Genomic DNA, 24,669 nt, shown 5'->3' with positions numbered 1-24,669 from the left:
GCCGTGAAACCACTTCGTGTTTGAGCTCGTTCGATTCGTCTCAACAAGATCTTTGACACGAGATGATACCCAAGGTCAGATCATGAAGCCAAGATGTGCTCAAGAGTACTCATCAACCAGGCCGGGAAACCACTTCGTGTTTGGGCTCGTTCGATTCGTCTCAACAAGATCTTTGACACGAGATGATACCCAGGGTCTGATCATGAAGCCGAGGGGTGCTCAAGATTACTCATCAACCAGGCGGTGAAACCACTTCGTGTTTGGGCTCGTTCGATTCGTCTCAACAAGATCTATGACACGAGATGATACCCAGGGTCTGATCATGAAGCCAAGAGGTGCTCAAGAGTACTCATTAACCAGGCCGTGAAACCACTTCGTGTTTGGGCTCGTTTGATTCGTCTCAACAAGATCTATGACACGAGATGATACCCAGGGTCTGATCATGAAGCCAAGAGGTGCTCAAGAGTACTCATCAACCAGGTAGTGAAACCACTTCGTGTCCAAACACGAAGTGGTTTCACTACCTGGTTGACGAGCCCAAGCTCGTTCGATTTGTCTCAACAAGATCTTTGACACGATTATGTCTGTAAGGGTCGATTGATGAACCCAAAAGTTGCTCAAGAGTACTCATCAACCAATGCCAATTGATGTTTGTTTAGGCTTTCTGATAAAATGGTTTATGATCGTATAAAATAATAAATAAATAATAAAATAAAATAATATAATAAATAATAAAATAAAATAATAATACCTTTTGGTTGAAAACGTCACAATTATTGTATTTGATTATTGATTTTCTGTAATATACTATGATAATGTTAATGTTTTGTTAAAATTTCATTATTTTTAATTGATAAACTTTGAAGATTAGGGAGGGGGGCGATAGTATTTTTTTGACATTTTCCTTCATAAATCTTTTTTTTTTCACTAAAAAAAAATTAAACATTGTTTTGAAATGTACGAAATATCATTTAATATTTACCAGTCGCTTTTCGGTGAAGGAAAACATCGTGAGAAAACCGGACTAATCCCAACAAGGCCTAGTTTCCCCTCTGGGTTGGAAGGTCAGATGGCAGTTCGCTTTAGCTAGTGCCTACGCCAATTCTCGGGATTAGTTGCCAAGCGAACCTCAGGCTTCCATAAGCCGTGGCAAAAAGGCTGGAATAACGCGAGTAAGATGATGATATATATATATATATATATATATATATATATATATAACCTTAATACAATCATTATTATCATACTATATAATTTATGTGTATTATATGAATACATAGATATGATAAGAGTAATAAACAATTATATCAAATTTACCGAAAGTTTTATTTTAACCCAACTAAAGTTACAAAGTGACGCATAATGTTGCGAAAGTATCAATACTGTTTGGGCTGTCGCATTGATTCACGCAGGTGGCAAGCGGTCGGTTACTGTGTAAAAGTCGTATCTTCGCGCGTTTTCAAATCGACTACGGGCTCTTAAGTCAATCTAATACTTGGTGACATCAATTTATATCGCAACACATCCTTATTCCCATGGTAATAAACTAATAAAGGTATTGGAATTACCATTTTCAGCCATTTTGGCTATTACCAATTATTTATGTACGTAAAAGACAACGTCTCTCCTAACTATAGCTAGTGAACGCAGAACCGACATTTGCGTCCCCATATCGTGGGCGAACTTATGAGGACCCTCTTAGCACGCTTTTGGGCCACACATTACACGGTGCTTCACATTAATTATGTAACGATGCGTATTACGGAACCTTACACTATCAACCCTCCTATTATTTCTGGTACATTAACATTTTTTTCAAATTCAAATCATTCTTAAGCAATACCTTTCGCAGCCTCAGATTTGCTGTTTTATCCAAAAATTTGATCGATAAAATATCTTTATTACCTACATATCTCCTCCTCCTTAAGCTTATTTTCCAATCTTCTAGCTAGTTCATTTGTGATTGTGATCAAAATATTTTAGTGCACTCAATAACTGCGCGGTCACTTAATCACCCAAGCGCATCTTCAGATTACCTACATCATAAACGAACATAAATTGTAAGTTTTTGTAGTGTTTTTTAGGAAAGTGTTTCATGTGTCTATCTGCAGCAGCCGGCACGATCTATAGATATATACAACTATATATCTATATATATGTCGGTAAATGACTGAATTTTGCCATCTATCGCCTTTCATAGGTGTTATCGCGCAATCTTTGACAAATAGAGCAAACTAGGGTGTTACAGTACACTTGAGTGGCGTTCGACGCAGTTCCGCCAAGTCGTCATAGAGTGCGCTGCCGCTGCGGCGCTGCCTAAACAATAGAATCCATGGGCCCTATTCGAGATGCACAACTGTCAGTTTCGGCTTCAACATCAGTTCAACAGTGGAATGAATCATTTGTTCATCAACTGTGGAAAGTATCATTTGGTACAACCAAAACTCATTCATTGAAAAAATTATGCAACAAAAATCAACTTTGTTTTCTTACTACTATACGGTTTAAAATGGCTCTGAACTCTGCGTGGTTCGGTTTGGTTTCGTTGTCACCTAACTGTGGATTGCTAATGTCAAATTTACCTATTCGACAACACACGATTTCTTCCATTCAACTGAAGTTCAACACGAAACGTCACTTAACGCATGTCGAATACCGCTCCAGAACAATTGAAGTGTCAATCAATCTGCTGATGAGCACGAACGGGAGGAGATGACGATGTTGGCAGTTCCTGGGTCTAATCCACTGGTTTGCTTTGGATAAGAAATGTAACGTGCTGTGATTTGTAAATAGTCTTGTGTAGTAAAGACTGTGAGTTGAATATAGTATTTCATTGAAAGCCCTCGTCATCCACGATTGAAGGTTCTGATGCGCTGCCGATAGTAAGATACGCCCACGGTTCGGACAATATATATATATATATATATATATATATATATATATATATATATATATATATATGTATATTCTGGCTAACCTCGTGCTTGGCTTGTTACAGGCGCCGTTTATTTCTATCAATAAATACATCGCCGTCCCTGATATAGGCATATATGAGTTGGTAGTTGATCAACTTTGTTGTTACAGTAGATTATTTATCTCATTAAAGATAACAACACAGTATAAATATGTAGTAATATCAAAAATATACAAATGTTCATCATGATTAGTCGGTTGGGCTTCATGATGTCACCTACTGGTATCTTTTATCGTAATAAAGGACTATTCACATTGTTAAAGTTTGTCGTACGATTTTAAGCAAAAAAATTTGGGTAAGTATTAGCAATAACCGCCTGGCAAATTTTATATTAAAAAAATTACATTCAGAGAATTAAAAATATCGTATGATAATGTGATAGAACACTCGTCGAGTGCACTCGTCTGTTCTAGCATACAATGTCACATTCCATTTATTTACCGGGGAAATTTAACTATCAAAGTCGAGGATTATCACCTTCCGAGCTACGATATCTGGCGTGTAGTTTATATAATTATATTGATAATGATTATTTCTCGTATTACGATAGGGACAATTAATTATTGAAGCAATTTGCATACGCCGAAGTAGGCTGTTGGTGATGATGATGATGAATAGTGATGAACAAACCTGCATAGGCAAAAGGGTCCAGCAGGCGTGGGTGCCGCGAATTCTCGCCTCGACGAGGTCTCCCACGCTGATGCTGTCGGCTGCCCTGCTGACCCGCTCCAGCACCTCATGCCTAAACCAACCACACATTTATATTATACCTCACCTACTCAATCACATGCCAATACACAATCAACTTTTTTTTCTCAAACATGCTATGTAATATGGATATTACGTTCTTTATATTAGGCTGGGAAGTATCACGACTCCGGCGCGGCTAGACGAGGGGCCTGTAATGAAATTTCATACAAAGTTGCAGGCCTAGGCCGGGAAGTGGCTCTTTTTTAATTTCCATTTCACATATATTTGTGACACAGCATCATGGCATTCAGCCAAAAAAAAAACTATAACCAATATTTGCTTATGGTTCGGAATGACATTCTGCCAATACCCCTTAAAAAAAACAATAAACGATAATTAATATATTTTGCAGTTTTATTTGTATCGAATTTACAAAAAATATATAAATAAAACATTATTAACAAATTCCAATAATATTGAAATACAAATTTACCTACAAATACAGATTTAAAATATAGTTGGTCAAACCAGTTTGTCAGTAAATAAGAACAAAAAAACTATACTCATCCTTTTCTTTTGGGTGCTAGTACCAGTGTAAGACAAAGATAGTATGATTATCTCTGTCTATGTTTGAAATGAGACAGTCCTTTGACAAACATATTTCATTTAAATATTAGCGGTAAAAATAAAAATGTCTACTCAAACACGCGTTGGTGTTTTTTTAATCGTTTTGGAGGTAAAGTTGAAAATTTTTCATTGTGTATCTGTAATTCTATTTTATTGGATTTATTGTGCGTTGTTTATTGTGTTATTTAATATGAGTTCCGACGAAAATATTAAATGAATACCTGTTAATTATACTCCATGTTTAAGGCAACGATGTATGTGAAGCATAATATCAACATAAAAAACGATGTAATCTTAGTTATGTGGCTAAAACTACAGTCAGAAGGATGCAAGGCGAAAAATCAAAGATACATAAATATACCTTTGAACATTTGTGTAATAAATTGATTAACTACATGTGTAAAATATACGACACGTGTGATAAAGATAGGTACAGGTGGTAGTTATATTTTGTGCCTCTTTTAATTTTAGTTTCTTTAGAAATAAAATTGTAATTTCGTGGAGATTTCTTTATTTATTTCATTGCATGTTTGAGAAAAGCACTATACATACATCGGCGTGGAAAGGGGTTGTCGGCCTCATAACTATCCGGTATACAGTGTGTAAATCTAATACGGGCGATAAATTAAACCAGATATAGAATTTATTCGTCTAATCATTAATTAAGAAGTTTTTTTAATTTACACTTAATTATGACCCCGTAACTATTATTATTTTTAATTTACCGAGCAGCAATGTACTGCAAACATTAAGAAACAAGATGACATGACATTACGAGATACGAGCTTTTTAATAGTAACTGCAAACAAGCGTTGACAGTTACTTTAAAACGCTCGTATCACGAAACTTGTGTGGTGTATTACATTGCGGGCTGAATTATTTTGTATGGATAAAATTTTAATTGCAATTCTAAGTAAAAGTTATCTATTTACATTTCTTATGTCCTATACTAACCGCCGTTAAGAGATTCGCCCGTATTAGATTTACACACTGTATATGCATTCGGCCGGCAACCCCTTACTTCCCAGCGTCTGTAGTAATGTACTATTAGAGCCTACTGTATATGTTTACTGTTTTTAGGGTTCCGTACCAAAAAGGTAAGGAACCCTTATGGCGCGAATCTGTCCGTCCGTCCGTCTGTCTGTCACATCGCTAAATATCTCGAGAACTACTTAAAGTTTCGATTTGAAATTTGGAATAGTCATGAACAACGCTAACCCAGACACATTGAAAGGGTTATTTTTTTAAGTCTAATTCTATAGTTACTAGGTCAAGTGGGGTATCGTTTGAACTAGCTCAAAAAAAATACCATCCCCTCTTCCCCCTTCCCCCCATAACATTAACATTATCATAAATATTACAGGAAAAATATAATCACGCCTCTTTCTTCTTCTTCTCGTCTTTCTTCTTTTGAAAACTTTTTATTTTATTATCAAAAACCTTTTCCGAAGTGAATTTGTAATTTTGCCAACTTTGCGAGTGTTTATTATACTTGAAATTCAAAACACATTTAAATAAAATAAAAATAATTGAAATCGGTTCACATGATAAAGAATGATCCTTGAAAAACCAACATACATACAAAAGGTCGCGCAAATTAGTTAGCCGATTTGCCGATAGATGGCGTTATACATAATTTTGCTTAGCATTTAGCATGCTTCTGTCAAGTCTTTTGTGTTTATAGTAACATATGATAATTAAAAGATTGTACGGAACCCTCGGTGCGCGAGTTAAACGAACTCGCACTTGACCAGTTTCTTTTTTCATGCGTAGCATCTGTAACTGAAGGGTAGGGATCCGTTTCGATAAAAGGCGCAATAAATAGCTACCGGGTAAGTGATAACTCAATAACTCTACAAAGGCGAACTACTAAGGGTACGGTCTCAGAACAGGCATGGCTCACTCCGCGATTTCGTCGCGTCGCTACAAGTACATGCAGCCCACACCAATTTTGGTGTCTAGCCATAGTAGTTGCCGCGCACCGCTACGGAACGGATGCCTGTTCGCGCTTGCGCCACCTAGCGGCCATATCTGTCGTAATAGACGCGTTTTGTTAGACAGTGAATGTTCTGTACCTAGTACTATTATTTATTCTGTGCTCAAAGGCGAACCTCTTAGAGTAGCGTTCGGCGGGGCGGACAGCGTGGCGTCAAGCGGAGAAGAGATCTAACGGCTCGGCCACGACTGCGCGATTCGCGACGGCGGCGGCGACAACCATAGGTGGGAATGAAAGGTCCGATCGCTATGTTCCGCTCCAACCTTTGGTTATCGCCGCTGCCGTCGCCGGTCGCGCAAAGTCGTGTCCGAGCCGTAAGAAGAAAGAAGAAAGAAAGAAAATACATTTATTTGACACCACAACATAGTACATAAAAAAGAAAAGCATGCAGACAAAAAAACATTTGGACGCCAAAAAGGATAGCATAGTGCCGCGGCAAACTGTGGCGCCGGTTTTCTGTGGGGACCTGGCTTAATCTAAAAATTAATGGCGACACGTACGCCAACGACACACAGATAAATTTATATACTTAAAAATACAAACATTATTAAACGCGCTCGCGTACGTTTGCATTTGATTGTATGAACGTCGCACGCCGCACGCCTCGCGTCCACTCGGTGTGCACACTTACTTGGGGCAGTGTGGCGCGACTTGCAGGTAGTTCTCCTGCACGAACAGCGGCGCGAGGCTGTAGTCGTAGAAGAACAGATCACTTTTGTCGTGAATGCTCATGCTCTTATGTTCTTCCGCAGAGAACACCTTGCGTATGGCTTCCCAAGGCCCCTGTGAAAACGATGGGCGCTCTGATTACTAAAAATATTTCCTTAATATTTTTTTATTATTTTCCGGCTGCTACTATCATCATCTTGCATTCAGCGGACACTTAGGGGCGCGTAAGGCGTTTTCAACATTGAGATATAAAGAGAACCTCATAAATAATTTAGGAACTCAGTAAAGAATGTTCGTTAGTCCTACTTTAAATCGCACCCAATTTACCTCCCAAAGTCAAGTTAATCCACTAACCCACTACTGAGAGCACACAATATATAAAGCATTGTAAGTACAGCGAGCTGCAAAAGTGCATAGCCGCTTTAAGAATAAATTCCATTCATATAGTGTGTGTTCATGAAAGGTTTCTCGTGTAAGCTGCGATGGCAGCGTCGGAACAGGCGGCATAATTGTATAGTTGTATCTAAAACAAAGACGTATGAATTCACATGTCCACAGCGATCGCGCACACTTGACATTACATTTATATGACATTAGTGTTTTGTCCTTCTCCATTTTCAAATAAATCGCAGGGCAATACAAGTAGATGCTGCTTAAATTATCTGTAAAGATGTACAAGGCCTGATGATGATGAATACATTTATAGCTATTTACGTTGCGTAGTATTTCGTACATGTCGAATACTATAAACTACTTAATTACAATATTGAAATACATTTTACGCCTATGCAGCGCTAATTCTCAGTGTAATTAATTTATAACGTTTTAATACCTTTCCCATCATAGTAGGTCATGATAATAACTACGCTATATCAATAAAATCGATTTTATGCCAAAAAAGATCATTTTGGAAAAGAGCTGATACTCTTCAAACTGCTGGATCGATTTATATGAAACACAACAACAGCTAAGAACCACCGCAAGATAACTCGGTTTCACGTAAAAATAACCGCATCTAAATCGGCCCATCCATTGGAGAGCTACGATGCCATAGACAGACAGACAGACAGACATTGGCGATGGCATCAAACATATTAATAAAAGACATGTTAATAAAAGACAACAAAGTAGCTGGATGACTGATAAATTATTGAGCATGTGTGATAAAAAGAAAGAACTGTTAAAAATATATTTAAAGGACACTACAAATAAACAAAATGAGTTAGTATATAAAAAATATAGAAACAGGACGAATAGAGTGATATGTAACGCCAAAAATAATTGTATAAAGAAGGAAATATGTAATAACTTTAAAAATCCAAAAAAATGTGGGAAATAATAAACAGATTGACTGGTAGAATTGTTAAAGCTATCGATGATGTGATACTTAAGTCCTTTAGATTAAGAGCAACACAGTTATGTAACAAATATGCTATCGACTTCGATAGTAATGTCAACAACATTAAAATAAACTGTAATACGCCGTTACTTGATGAGAAAAATTATATAAATTCTCCATTGGTGTCAATGCGATTAAAAAAAATCAATGAAGAAATTTTACATAAAATCATATTACAAATAGATGACAAAAAAAGCCCAGGATATGACAAGATAAGAGCTAAAGACATAAAGTACATCTCCGGACAAATTACGCCTGTTCTGACTCACTCAATTAATTTATGCATATCAAAATCTACATATCCTGATAAGTGAAAAGTGGGAATTGTAAGACCCATACATAAAAAAGGTAGTTACACAGATACTAATAATTATAGGCCGATAACAATTTTATCTGTCATACATAAAATTATAGAAAAATACCTAGGTAACTCGATAAGTACATTCCTATCAAGTAACGGCATAATACACGAAAAGCAATTTGGTTTCCAGCGGAATAAAAATACGTCGCAACTTCTGTCCTTATTTACCGATGAAATCAGTGACTACCTAGATAAAAAACACCATGTACTCGCCATAATGATCGACTTTTCTAAGGCATTTGATACTTTATGTCACAGTACACTTTATGAAAAACTAAAACAAAATGGTATACAAGGACCCATGCTGGATCTCATAAAAAAATATCATAGTAACAGACACAACGCGGTTAGCATCGCAGGCGAACAAAGCGACCTAATTCCGACCTTATGCGGCACCCCGCACAAGGCTCAATTGTAGCTCCCACGGAATATTTATTATACGTCAATGATATGTATCATATATTCCAACATGGATTTCGCAAATCAAAACAATTTGGTTTTCGCAAATCAAAATCTACGGAAGATGCAATATTGGAACTCACTACACTAATAGCTGATAAGACCGATAAGGGAAACAAGTGTCTTGCTGTTTTCCTAGACCTGCAGAAGGCATTTGACACCGTCTCTCTCCCCACTCTTATTCACAAGATGGAGAGGGCTGGCATAAGAGGTACTCCACTAAATTTGCTAAGTGACTATTTACAGGGGCGATCCCAGAGAGTTAAGATAGGTGACTTTATAAGCCAGGAGGCAGACATTCGGCGTCCCCCAGGGTTCTGTCCTTGGGCCTACATTATTTCTACTCTATATTAATGACCTGACAAACCTCGGAACACAATGTGGGCACATCTTGTCTTACGCCGATGACACTGCCATAGTATTTGAAGGTCCATCCTGGGAGTCTGTGTTTGAAAGGGCTGAGATAGGACTCAGTAAAGTGGCTTCTTGGCTAAAAACGAACCTTCTAACTCTTAATGTTAATAAAACAAGTTACATATGTTTTACTAAATATATCAGCTCACAACCTAATAATAATCTTAACTTAAAAATTCATACTTGTAATAATTCTAATCTACCTTCATGTAACTGTATGGGAATTGATAAAGTAAACTCCACGAAATATCTAGGTGTAATGCTGGACCAGCGCATGTCGTGGTATACTCATACTGAATATGTAAATATAAGAATACGAAAACTGATATGGCTATTCAAAAAGTTAAGACACATTACAACAAAAAAATCTATTAAATCAGTTATATATAACTTTAGCTCAATCAGTAATGTCTTACTGCATATCAGTGTGGGGTGGCTCAACAAAAACCAAGTTTCTGGAAGTTGAAAGGGGGCAACGTTGTTTACTAAAGGTTATGTACTCTAAGCCATACAGATTCCCAACGAAAGACCTCTACCACCTAAGTGACTTACTAACAACAAAGATAGATATAACTCCGTAATAGATGGATACAGGCTAAGGAAAAAACGTGCCTCGAAAATCAAGAAAATATGATTCTCGTTCAGAGGGCGCTACTAGTTTTGGCCTACAGTCGTATAGATGGCGTTGACGGTTTCGTTTGTTATTTAACAATTTTAACGCATATCAGTAAAAGAACATGGGTCAAAATCATAAAAATAATTAATGCAAATAAAAAAACTCATTTATCTATATTTAAATACATTCTATCGTATTTTTATAAATCTTCATTTTTAGTTTTAAAGTGTGTCGACAGATGGCAGTGAATTTACTGGGGTTACAAAATTTACTATGACAGTAACGCTCTAGTATCAGTTACTCTATGCTAACAATGAGGAAGCTGTATGTACTGAGTCTAACAACGAGACTACATAAAACATTACCATTTAACCCACAGCTGCTAAATCGTAGAAGAAAACATAATGTTGCCCCCATATCAACTACAAAATCTGTATTTGCTAAGAGACAATTTGGAGCGCAATCTGCATATGTGTACAATAAAATAAACAAAATACTAAATATATACAATTTTCTCAAACATGCTATGTAATATTGATATTACGTTCTTTATATTAGGCTGGGAAGTATCACGACTCCGGCGCGGCTAGACGAGGGGCCTGTAATGAAATTTCATACAAAGTTGCAGGCCTAGGCCGGGAAGTGGCTCTTTTTTAATTTCCACATCACATATATTTGTGACACAGCATCATGGCATTCAGCCAAAAAAAAAACTATAACCAATATTTGCTTATGGTTCGGAATGACATTCTGCCCCTTAAAAAAAACAATAAACGATAATTAATATATTTTGCAGTTTTATTTGTATCGAATTTACAGAAAATATATAAATATAACATTATTAACAAATTCCAATAATATTAAATTGCAAATTTACCTACAAATACAGATTTAAAATATAGTTGGTCAAACCAGTTTGTCAGTAAATAAGAACAAAAAAACTATACTCATCCTTTTCTTTTGGGTGCTAGTACCAATGTAAGACAAAGATAGTATGATTATCTCTGTCTATGTTTGAAATGAGACAGTCCTTTGACAAACTATATTTCATTTAAATATTAGCGGTAAAAATGTCTACTCAAACACGCGTTGGTGTTTTTTTAATCGTTTTGGAGGTAAAGTTGAACATTTTTCATTGTGTATCTGTAATTCTATTTTATTGGATTTATTGTGCGTTGTTTATTGTGGTATTTAATATGAGTTCCGACGAAAATATTAAATGAATACCTGTTAATTATACTCCATGTTTAAGGCAACAATGTATGTAAAGCATAATATCAACATAAAAAACGATGTAATCTTAGTTATGTGGCTAAAACTACAGTCAGAAGGATACAAGGCGAAAAATCAAAGATACATAAATATACCTTTGAACATTTGTGTAATAAATTGATTAACTACATGTGTAAAATATACGACACGTGTGATAAAGATAGGTACAGGTGGTAGTTATATTTTGTGCCTAGTTTACTTTTAGTTTCTTTAGAATTAAAACTTTGATTTCGTGGAGATTTCTTTATTTATTTCATTGCATGTTTGAGAAAAGCACTATACATACATCGGCGTGAAAAGGGGTTGTCGGCCTCATAACTATCCGGCCTCACTACGTTCGGCCGTATATATGCATTCGGCCGGCAACCCCTTACTTCCCGGCCTCTGTAGTAATGTACTATTACAACTATATAAATGTAAAAAAATATTAACCGAGTGGCTTAAAATACTTAACTACGAGGAGACAGAGGCTCTGATATATTAAATTAAGTTGATATTAACTTAAACTCTAAATTACCTACTTATCAGTTTTAATATAATAAGTAAGAAAATATGACATTTTACTTTACGGTACCTATTGTATAAGAAAATACCTATTGTGTAAGAAAAGTACGATACATAGTTCTATGCTTTACAGTACCTATACTGTACCACCACCAGTGTAGTCACCACCTGCACTCACACGATCTCATACACCTACACACACACATACACTCACTCACTCTCTCACACACACACACACACACACACACACACACATACACATTTAATGTAGATAAAATTGTATTAACTTAAGTTTTCTTTCTGCTTTTGTTAAACTAAAAACTACTTGTTGCTACGGAGGAGCGGGGCTTCCTGATACAGGTATAATATACTTAAAAGGAAGTCCCAACCTACTGCCTTGTAATGTAACATTTTATTAATGAAATAAAATATTTTCATTTTCATTTCATTTCATTTTCATGGATCCGTATATCAGTTCGCAGACGACACATGTATAATTGTAGCCCACGAGGACTTGGAGACTGCACAGGACATGATGCAAAATGACTTTGATGCACTGTGCAAATGGGCCCACGATCTAGGTTTATCGCTAAATTACTCTAAAACGAAACTTATGTATCTATATACACTCACCTTATAAATATGTAACCATAACGCCAAAAATCGTGGCCCACGAACATAAATGTATGCACATGCCCCGTGCGGCCTGTAACTGTGCTCACCTGGAGATTGTACAGGAACACACCTACCTTGGACTAAAAATAGACCAGGCGTCGTAGCACGGTACGCTTATCACCATGCCTGTCACGTTCTAACAAGTATGTGAGTGCGAAAGTGACGGACTTAGTGATAGGGGAACCATGCTGCGCGGGCAGAAATTCAACTGGAATCCACATATTAATCATGTTTGTAACAAACTTAGAGCTATTTTGTCAAAACTATTTATACTTAAAAACAAAGTTCCCTACACTACATTAAGACTTTTGTACATGTCAATGGCCGATTCCCTCATAAGTTACGGTTTAGAAAGTTATGGAAGAACATACAAAACATATCTAAACGACATTTACAACTTACAATTACGTCTACTTAAAACGATTGTACCTACAAAAATCAAATATAAATTCAAAAATAACTATGAAAATCTATTCAAATACTGCAAAGTGCTAACTGTGTTAGAAAAGGTTGATTTAGCCATTATAACCCAATACTATAATCATATAACAGAATTAAGGAAAAAAACACGACCCGCGCGATTACGTAACCTAGCGAACCTTCCGACATTTGAAGTTGAAAAAACAAACAATGTATACGGGCAAAGAGTGTGGAAGACGTGGAAGTACATCTTACCGAGTACCTTGAATAGATTTTAAGAGGAATTATTAACACTTATAGAAGGACGAACGAGTAAACAAGCAAGAAATATTATTAAAAAATACTTAATTAAAATAAGAGGCCAGTCTACCGAAATCGCTTAATTTAATATATGACCTATGTACCTAGAAAAAATTATATGTATAAATATTGAATATAAGATAACTTAACTCAAAAAATCTTTTTAATTTAAGATTAGTAGTTAAGTTTAATATTATATGTGCTTTTTTATAGAAATAAACAGTAATTTTTTTTTTAATATAACACCCCTCTTTTTGCGTTAGGGGTTAAAAACTAGTTAAATTGCGATTTGCCGGATACCTGGTCTTCATATAGTGAGTTATGTATTTTGTCTAAAGTACCTATGCATTAGTTATTGGTAATAAGAACAAATGTCCGTAGGCTTAGAGGATATAACCAAACGGAGTAGCCATTAAGCCAATGGTCATACACAATGTATGGATTGACGTTTATCTGACATTGCTATTTTTACGTTACGTATACATTTGACGTTCCCCTCTCCCGCAAAAATCGGCAGACTGTTTTGTACAGAAAATTACAGACACAGAACACAGAATGTCGTAGGCATTAATTGTGTTTTGCTTTGTGTCTTCGCATTGGCAATTGGACTAGTACTACTGGCTATGTTAGTTGTAGACCTCATGGCTCCGCAATTTTGAATGATTTCCAAAAACTGGATCGACAATAGATTCCCTATTAATACCTATTATACCTAACTGCGAAAGTAACTCTGTCTTTCTGTCTGTTACCTCTTCACGCTTAAACAATTAGTTGTTTAAGCGTGAGCAATATGACCTATTTAGATAAAATTTGGTATGGAGATAGTTTGTGGCCCAAGTATTATGGGCATAGGATAGTTTTTATCAATCGTCATCATCATTCCATGCAGACGATCTCGCGGGCCGAAGCTTGTTCTTTATAATTACCGAACCTGCTCACAAAATTTCGTGAGAATCTGTACTGAATTAAGAGGAGAACAGTCGGACAGACCGACAAACATGCGACAGCATGGTTTTCCAAACTCGAATGTTCACCTCGCTCGGTCAAAAAGCAATTGAGTAAACAAACAATATTACTCGCGTATACATGATGTAATGTTTTGCAGTTCACATTGCTCACACTAAATACGCTGAGCTTCCATGTGCACTGTGCAGTCGCAATGCAGAATGTGAAATTATACTAACAACATTTCGCTTTGCATCATGTTTGCATCCAAATATTACATGCTAATTTAAATATATTAAACGTTTGATAAGATTTTAAATATGAGACATACATTGGGGAAGTAAATCCGCAAGGCAAAATATACATTGTAATTAACTGTAATCCCGTATGATAACATTTAATTTAATAATTACAACTTAATAGTTGGTTAACACAAACAACTCGCGCGCTTTAAAATAAAATAACTCATGTCATGGCCACATTAAACGCATAGCATAAAGCTTTAGTAGGCGACTTATATGCATTAGCAAGGCTTTTCGAACACTTTGAACCGTAATGTTCGTTCAGTCCAAATTTTTTTCTCCTATTCATAAAACTTTACAAGCCTCAATTAGTAAATTTTTGTTTTATCCCTTTCTTACAAATACATAAACAGACTTTGGGTGTCGACTTGTGGAAAATTTCCAGAACAAGTTAGTGCGTGGCAATGAGGTTAAATACTTATTTGTTTGAAGCCAGGCATATAATATTTGTATGCTATGGTAGTACAGTAACAATATCGAACGAGAAATGAGCAGTGAGTGGTGCACTTACCAGTTTGATATCCTTTTTAGTTTGCGAGGCGTCTCTCACGAGGGTGTCGGCGTCGGCGCGGCCGCGGTCCACGGCCCACATGGAGAGCAGGTTGAGCGTCTGGCGCACGTCCTGGTTGGCGGCCACGATCAGCTGTGACAGCGCCTCGCCGGACACTTTGATGCCCTCCTTGCAGCACACCGACATCATCGCCGCCTGTCCAACAGACACCGTTATTACACTATGGGTCGATTGCAACAAACTGTTTGTGACAAAGAGTTCGCTAAATTTTATGATATGGAAAGTTTCATAGGAAACCGCCGCGGGGCGCCGGGTGACGTTGATCAATCTGTCAAGTGCGGATGGTGCAACTGGCACCTATGTACTTAGCTATGCCAACTTGGGTTTTGCTGTGACAGCTGATTTTGACTTGCTAGAAAGTAAAAATTTAATCACGATCGTTGCGATTCTAATAAGGAAGCCTGAGCATAGCGAGATACCTAACTTTGAATTTAACGCAGGTAGCTCTAGTCTGGTGTGACACATCCAGCTTCTTTTCAACATAGAGAATATTGCACACTGTTTTCTAGTAGCAAAGTACGACTATTCTTGCTCCTTGCTATGCAAAGTATGCTTTCAGCGTTAATATTTTTTTACTTATATATTATGTCAGAACGAGATTATTTTAAAAGAAGAGCTTAAAAATGCATAGGTAACGTTTTTTTATCGCATTGTTCATACCACTAAATATTATTTTAAAATTATTTTAAAATAACTGTCGAACGTAAACGTTTTACCTTTATTTGATCAACTCGAGGCCTGCTAAATCTCAAATCGTAGCAATAATTGAGGAGAGATCTCATTTTCTGAGTGGTTCTATCATTGCACATGCATATGATAGGTACGGATGCTGACTTTATGAGACTTATCAACTCTTGGAGACCGCCTGCAATTCCGACAAGTCACATTAGATACATTGGGTCACTATCAAATTTACCTTATCGCTAAAGGACAATATAGCTGAAATGTCTGGATTGTGTTATGTCTTTGTAACTACCTATACATAGACATGAATGCTAAATGCCTCTTTGGCTAAACGTCTGGATCTTAGAACGTAACAATTTAAAATGATCTAGCAACAAAACATCTTTATCTTCGAATGTCTTTATTTCTTAATAGACACAAATGCTAAATGGTCCGGTAGCAACACGTTTGTATCTTAGAACGTCTTAATTACTAAACAGACATGAACGCTGAACAGTCAAGAAGCAAAAAGTCTGGATTGTGTAATGTTTTTATTGCTAATATTCCTTACAATCTTTCCGCGTTTTTACACTGCCTAAACCCTTCTGTGGTCTAATACAAACATTTCAATGCCAAAATTAGCTAACTCGGCCCAGCGGTTCTCGAGTTTATGCGCGACTAACAAACGCATTTTATTTATGTTTTTATTTCATGACGTTTTGCTATTAACTCGTTCTGTGTTTATGTCAATTAACTAATTTCACTTTCGGCTCATTAGATATTCTAATCATATGGACTATTTATATTTTCAGACGATTGGCTACTTATTCATTCTAATTCTTAGCCATCCAGCTAAACTGTCTTTTTGCTGACTGAGTATTCTACTTTCATGTCGTCGCAGCTGAATTGACTATATGCTGACTGTGTATTTAAATTTGATGTCATCTAACTCATCTTGCTGAAATGGTTGTTTAACGATAAGGTCTATTTGATAGTGACCCGATACATTACATTTAAAAATAACGACAAATAATTATAGGTACCCAGAGAGATTCCAGCTTAATATCTTTTTCTAGAATTTAGATTTAATCTAATGATACATTTAAACATAATAGTGTCTAAATGACCTACCTCTATCTTCGTTGCCAGCCATACCGTCAACTTCGTCCATTACTAAAACATGTTTCTTTGAAACAGCTTGCTTGCCCATCATTCCTGTAAATAATCAAGCTGATCAATATTTCACTACGTTGTATATGTGTATAACGAGTTTCGCAGACCATACAAAATCACGGAAATTTATAAGAGTTACCTTGTTAGATAGATTGAATAAATTCAAAAAATAAAATATACCCGACAACGATAGCTAAACATAAATAAATCCTAAATGGTCACTTAAAATTAAAAATGATACCCCACTAGCTTGAATGAAATGTGTGGAACTTCCCTCATATGTGTATTATGATTTTGGATGTAGGTAGTGTTGGAAACAACCAAAGAGACTAAGGTGAGAGGTAGGTGTGAGAGGTGAAGGTAGAGGGTATTAGTGTTTGGGGGGTTTGAGGTTGGGGGTTGAGGGGAGGTGAGTTGATGGGTCGGGGACTGAGGGGTTGGGAGTTAAAGTATTGGGGGTTAGGGTTAGGAGTTAAGGGGTCTGGGGTTAGGGGTCGGGGAATGGCGGTTGAAGGGTTGTTGGTTTAGGGTCGAGGGGTTCAGTGATCAGGGGTTGATGTGCTGTGAAGTTGAGTGATCGGGGGGGTTGAGGGATTGGGTCAGGGCGGGGCGGAGAATGGATTTAGTGACAGGAATGATTTCCCAGATGGACTCAAGGAAAAATCTGATTATTTAATAGTTTATGAATTTAGAGTTAAACATGATTATGTTTTTCATTCATGCGTCACGCTACTCACGCTCTTAACAATGTCTTAAAACTAAAAATGGAAAAATAAAAACGTTTATAAAAAAAAGATAAACCGACTTCAAAAAGGATGAAATAAAATATTATCCTTTTTAGGGTTCCGTTTTTAAGTATATGCGTTACCAATACCAACTGATATGTTTGAAGTCGGTGCCAAGCCAAGTAGTAACAATACCAGTCAAAAATAATCAGCTTTATGTCTATAAATCCCATTACAACTGTACAAATATTATAAACGTGAAAGTAATTCTGTCTGCCTCTTTGTTACCTTTTCATGGCTAAACAACTGAACCGCTTTAGCTGAAATTTGGCATGCAGGTTCCTTGAATTGTTTTATATTTTGAAATGTAGTCCTCTGGATAAGCGACAGAAAATAACTCCCAATCCCACACTTGCGTGCTTGTGGTTCGACTAGGTTACCCAAAGCTTAAACCCCGCTAGATGGCGTCACTTTCGCAAATTTTCAGGTTTTATTTTTTGTGGAATAGTGTTGGTATCTGTATACTTAAAAGTATGTTTAGCGCACTCTTTACATAAATATTGAACTATTATAATAAACATTGAATACTTCATTGTGCAAAAACCACCTTTAATGTCGACAGAGTGTTTCTATCATGCTATTTCCTACTAATCCTACTATTACTCACACATGCAAACAGTGTTTCCGTGATGCTTGTAGTAGACAATTTCATGCAGTGTAAGTATGCTGCAATGGCGTTGCGGTATGTTCGTGGAAATACGTGCAAGAGGATTCGGGTTCGAGACTGGTCAGACTCTAGGGGTACTTTTTTTGTCCTTTTTGTGTTATCTTATCTTTCTTATACCTTTTCTTCTTCGAATTCTTGTCCGATTCCGATATAACCGAAATATATTTCAGTGATATCAGAAACGGCTCTAACGATTTCGATGAAATTTGCTGTAAGGGGTTCGATCGAGCTAGATAAGACCTAGCTCTACCTCTGGGAAAACGAGCATTTTTGAGTTTTTACTTATATTTTCCGAGTAAAGCTCGGTCTCCCAGATATTCAGTATTATTAATAAATTAGTTTATTAACGTTTTATAAAAATATGTGACGTTTTGAACTAAAAGGTACCACATTGTCGGTTGTCGATTAGGTTGATTTCATTTTGAAGCTTTATGGAAATATGACAACAATAAGTAGGTACCCGTTTGGTTGAAAACGCCACATATATTGACTTTCACAAATCTCACCTTTTTGGGTTCTTCCAACTCAGAATTACTAGCATATTTATACTGAATCCTGATGCTAATATATAAAACATGGCCCAAATATTTTTGTATAGAAGTTTTACTTTGTACTACCTGACGCAAACTGGGAAAATTTGTTGATACTAAAACATGACGTGATGGAATCGATATTTTAGGATATCTTTTTATGTTAGGATTAGGATGGAGAATACTGACGATTCTTAGTAGCACTAGCCCAAGGAAGTCCAGGTTTGTAAGTGTCATGTATCAGTTTTTTTTTTAAAGCGCTAAATATAGTTCTACAAGTAAAGCAATCCCTTACTGCCCAGCCTCTATAGTATTTTTCAAACTGGAAGGGTACAAACGTTGTACAATACACGTGCGAAAAGGTAATTCGCAACTCGTGTCGATTAAAACACTTCCTTCGGTCGTGTTTCAATTTATCGCCACTCGTTGCCAATTTCCTACTTTTCGCACTTGTATCGTAATGTACTAATAATAAAGTAGTAATTGTAAAATAAAATTAAAACTTTTTTTATATATTTTTTTTGGATTCAAGTAGGTACAGTGAGTAACAACATTGCATGGCCTTCTAATTATAACTATTATAGAAAACGGGATATTTATCATGTTTATTTATATTATTTATTTCTCGATATTTTGGCCGGTCTTGCAAGACCGGTCGTTGTGGAGATCCCTGGGGAGCCCTATGTCCAGCAGTGGATGTCTTGTTGGTGTAGATGGATTCACACAACAAATGAAATAACATTTTTTCATATTTGTTATCCGTACCTGAAAGAAAAATAATATCATGATAGCACAAAATCTCTAATGTTATAGGAAGAAAGATGATGCAACAATATGGATTCTAATAAAGTTATCATTTACTTACCTAGTAATAATTGTGTTTTTCATTCATAGACAAAATTCCATAATTTTCATTCCCAGGAAATGTTTTATTTTACTTTATTGCAGTGAGGATGTCCTGATTTTTTCTGGCTAATGAAGGAAAACATTTTATTTCCAAGAATGCCTTCATTTTGCACAATACCTAAAAAAACCTAGAGTTAGTGACACATTGACTATTCGGCAACCAAAACAGTAATAATTACATTATATAGGTATTGTTCACTGCTTATATCTACCATTACGGAAGAAGTGAGAATTATTTTCTAAAAAGATCGGCACGAGAAAATTACAATGTACAATGAAGGAATGAAACTGTACCTGCCTTACGAAACTTCACCATGATGAATTCCGCTTCAATTGAGTCTGAATTTTCCTGGATTTTCGCGGACCAGAACACCGATGATTTTTGTAACTTGATTTAGACGTTGCTATCATTTTCAATTTATACAAACAAATTGATAAGTCACAATAAACATGACCCTATGTGCCAGTGTCAACACTGTCAACAAAAAATGCACTAAACATGACGGCACTGCAAATCCTGCCAGGTCGGCCAGGCAACGTCGCCAACGTCATAGAGTGGCAACGCCGCACGCAACGTATTTGTACACGACATTTGTGATACACACATACGTAAAATTGATGAAAAAATTACGTTGATTTATGTATGATTTCTGTATGAAACAAAGTTTTTCCATTAATTTAGCGCAAACGAATATTCGAAAGTAGATAAATGAGCAAATATTTGTGTAGTAATAGTGTGTAGTGCCTTAATTAAAGCCGATTGAATTTTGTATGAAAATCGAACCACCTTAAAAAATACCACGACAAATAAACGCATTAGATTTACACTAATGTGCCGACAAGCATGGTACGAACTGTGCCAAGAAGGTTCAACCGTGTGTTCTGTTCTGAGGTGTATTCTTAAACTTAAATACCTAAGAAAGTTCGTTTATTGTCGTCGTGTAACGCTGCGTCTTACATAGGCGAACACTCGCGAACGCGAAGAGAAGCGACGCGGCGCGGCGCGGCGCGGGCGGCCCAAGGCGTTCGCGTTCGCAACGAGATCGCCCACGTAGGACACTTCTATAGGTGTCAAAGGATTAATTAAGGCTCCGTGCCACGCCGCTTCGCGTTCGCGCGTTGTTCGCCTACGTAGTACGCTGCGTTAGGCAATCCAACGTACATACTTATATAGCCGCATCCTTATCGAATTGCACCAAAATCACTATGCATATATCTATGGTTCAAAATTTGGCTTGGCACCGACTTCAAACATATCAGTTGGTAACGCATATACTTAAACACGGAACCCTAAAAAGGATAATATTTTATTTCATCCTTTTTGAAGTCGGTTAATCTTTTTTATTATAAAAGTTTTTATAATTATTTTTTTCTATTTCACAATATGGCGTCTGATTGTCGTCATATTGTTTATTTCTTACTATCATGTCTTTAGTAACACTCGGACATTGACAAATTTATCGACTGGCGTAAGAAATGCTAAGAATCGTTAAAATCGGCCTAGGCGTTTGATCTCTAGGGTGCCACAAAGTAACAAACACACATAACACACGTAGACTGATAAACACATTACGCTGTCTGCGTTGCGCTGTCGGGTAAAAAGCACCAAATATAACAAAATAACATCTCAAGAAATTTTATTTTGGAATGTGCTGTCAAATATAAATTGTAATTTGTAATAATACACAAACACATATACGACCGATTGAATGGTTGTATGCGTATTTGGTTCAGGAGCCTTAGGCGCTTAGGACACTGGATACGATTCGCACGTCGTTCCGATGTGCGAGCGGGATGTCGCTATTGCATATCGTTGTTTCGCTCAAACATCGGAGCGACTTGCAAACCGTATCCAGTGTGCTAAGCGCCATAGTAAGATAATGGAGACGTACCCTTGGCATACCCGGAAAGGGATGTAGTGGTCAACAACTCGCTGATCTGTTCCTTTATTAGGGACTTGTTCCTGGTGTCGGAGGCATTAAACTCCACCACGTCGAACCCGAGCTCTTTGCACACCAATGTCACCGTCGTCGTCTTACCTGGTGCTCATATGCTGTTAATTAACTTGTAACTAATCTATCCGAGAAGTTAATATAATGACAGTTAAATACATGTCACATAATAATGGAAAACAATGTATTTAAGATACCTCTTTGAACGTTAACTATATTCAGTTCAGGTATCCCACTACAGTTACACCATTGACTGGGCATTGAGGTAACGCACACAAAGTCGCATTTGTTGTTTTTTTTTTGCTAACAAAACAAATTACAGACAATTGCAGAAATAAACTGAAATAAATATCATATACGAAGGAAAAAATGACCAAAGCCTCCAGTGTGTTTTTCCTTCGTATATGATATTTATTTCAGTTTATAGTTTAAATAGTAGTGTGTCTACTTGAAAAACCACAAATTAATATATTTTCATAGAAAATAATTTAATTTGTTGTTAGAGTAATTGCAGAAATTACAATATTAGCCAATAGTTCAGATCTACACTATACCTCCAAACATGTGTGCACAGGATAAGAACATTTAATTACAATTTATCGCTAGAGAGTAGAGAGGTGAGATGTCATTTCTACGCTAGATATGGACGAAGTAAAATAAACAGTAGTAAGATTTAAGCATACCTATACACAGAGTTGCGTAAGCTAGTAATTATAATTAAACTAACTCTAAAGCTAAATAAACTAAAATAAATATTTATATTGGATTAAACAAAAAGCGTTTTAGAACACTAATAAGTGTGAACGCAGCTTAAGGACACAAAATTATGCGGGCTGTATTCGAAATAAAAAAATTCGGAATTATGTAGTGTACCCATATTGTAATACTGTGGTACTATTATAATCCCGTAACAAAGAATGTGTCGCTTATACAACGAAACCGTTACCGAGAATCGGTTCATAGTACCTATATTTAATACAATCCGCATAATTTTGTGTCCTTAAGCTGCGTTCACACTTATTAGTGTTCTAAAACGCTTTTTGTTTAATCCAATATAAATATGGGTACACTACATAATTCCGAAATTTTTTATTCCGAATTTTAGAATGTCGAATTTTATCATTCCCATTTTTAAATGCTCGACCCGTCAAAATTCCGACTGTCGTAATTACGAATGATGAAAATCACGAAGATTTATATTTCCGAAAACCCAAAAAGCCGAATTTTGTAAATTCCGAACCACATAATTTTTTTTTATGTAATAGGAAGCAAACGAGCAGACGAGCCGCCTGATGGGAAGCAGTCATCGCCGCCCATGGACATAAGCAACACCAGAGGAGCCACTTATGCGTTGCCCACCTTTGAGAACCCTAAATACCTGCTTCTTGAAGAACCCCATGTCATAGCGCAAGCGAAACACCTTAGAAGGTAGCTCATTCCACAACTTGCACGTTCTGGGCAAAAACGAGCGAGATGCCCGCTTGTTTTTGGTTTGCCACGTGTCAAGAAAGTGAGGATGGGCTTTGTTTCTTTGGCGGGAGGTGCGGTGGTAAAAACGTGACGGTGGCACCAGATCAAAAAGTTCTTCAGAACATTCCCCATTGTACAGACGGTAGAACACGCACAGAGAGCCAACGTCCCTCCGAAGGCTAAGAGGTTCCAAACCGACTGTGAGATCGGGATCGCCAACAATACGAACTGCCCGACGTTGGATGGAGTCAAGTGGAAGAAGTTGGTATTTCGGTGCTCCAGACCAGAGATAAGAACAGTACTCCATATGTGGTCGAACCTGCGCTTTGTATAACGAAAGCCGGTGACCTGGTGTGAAGTACTGTTTCGCTCTATTGAGCACCCCAAGCTTCTTAGAGGCCAATTTGGCTTTGAGTTCCAAGTGACCCCGAAACTGGACTTCGTTCGTAATGTCGACACCGAGTATCCAGATACTCTTGGATATGGCAAGGGGAATGTTCTGGAACTTAGGCGCTAAGACAAATGGAGTTTTTTTTAGCGGAAAACGCGCAAAACTGTGTCTTACTGGGGTTAAACTGGACGAGATTACGTTTACCCAACTCGGATACCTGCTCAAGAGAGGCCTCGATTTCGGACACAAGTTGCATTCTACATTCCAACACCTGCTCACGAGGGGCATTTGCACGACCTGTGTAGAAGCTATCACCTGTGCTGTCATCCGCATAACAATGGATATTGCTAGTCAATAGCATATCATTAATATGAAGGATGAACAGAGTAGGTGACAGTACAGATCCTTGGGGTACGCCGGCGTTAATGCGCCGGTGATCTGAGCATTGCCCGACGATGACGACTGCAATGCTACGCCCAGATAGAAAGCTGGCGACCCATGTGCATAGTTCCTCAGGGAGCCCGTACGAAGGAAGCTTGGAGAGAAGCGCTTTGTGCCAAACCCTATCGAAAGCCTTTGCGATGTCTAGGCTAACTGCCAGAGCTTCTCCCTTGCTCTCAATAGCGGTATCCCAACGATGAGTGAGATATACCAGAAGATCACCAGCGCCGCGACCATGGCGGAAGCCATATTGCCGGTCACTTATAAGCTGGTGGTCCTCGAGGTAGGCTAGGAGCTGGTTGTTAACCACACGCTCCATCACCTTGGAGAGAAGAGAGGTAATCGCAATCGGCCGGTAGTTGGAAGGGTTGGTGCGATCACCCTTTTTAGGGATTGGATGGACCCAAGCAGTCTTCCAGGATGACGGGCATTTACCTGAGCAGTATGAAAGCGAGAATAGGCGCGTTAAAACCGGAGCTAGCTCTGGAGCGCACGTT

At 37.2% G+C, this 24,669-nt stretch overlaps 1 protein-coding gene across 1 annotated transcript in view; it reads right to left on the bottom strand.

Annotated features, from left to right (window-relative positions):
• The window catches only part of LOC134754178 (replication factor C subunit 1), a 45,511-nt gene that overhangs the window by 9,301 nt on the left and 11,541 nt on the right, over positions 1 to 24,669 (bottom strand). The window contains exons 9-14 of the mRNA XM_063690307.1: positions 21,811 to 21,957; positions 16,989 to 17,072; positions 15,911 to 16,059; positions 15,135 to 15,329; positions 6,919 to 7,070; positions 3,605 to 3,716 (exon numbers count right to left, since the gene is read on the bottom strand). Coding sequence (XP_063546377.1) covers positions 3,605 to 3,716; positions 6,919 to 7,070; positions 15,135 to 15,329; positions 15,911 to 16,059; positions 16,989 to 17,072; positions 21,811 to 21,957 — 839 coding nt within the window. The remainder of the gene's footprint in view (positions 1 to 3,604; positions 3,717 to 6,918; positions 7,071 to 15,134; positions 15,330 to 15,910; positions 16,060 to 16,988; positions 17,073 to 21,810; positions 21,958 to 24,669) is intronic.

This window comes from Cydia strobilella, chromosome Z (assembly GCF_947568885.1).
Source record: "Cydia strobilella chromosome Z, ilCydStro3.1, whole genome shotgun sequence".
In the NCBI taxonomy this organism is placed as follows: Eukaryota; Metazoa; Arthropoda; class Insecta; order Lepidoptera; family Tortricidae; genus Cydia; species Cydia strobilella.
Note: the sequence above shows the minus strand (reverse complement) of the source record. Positions and strands in the feature narration are given on the sequence as shown.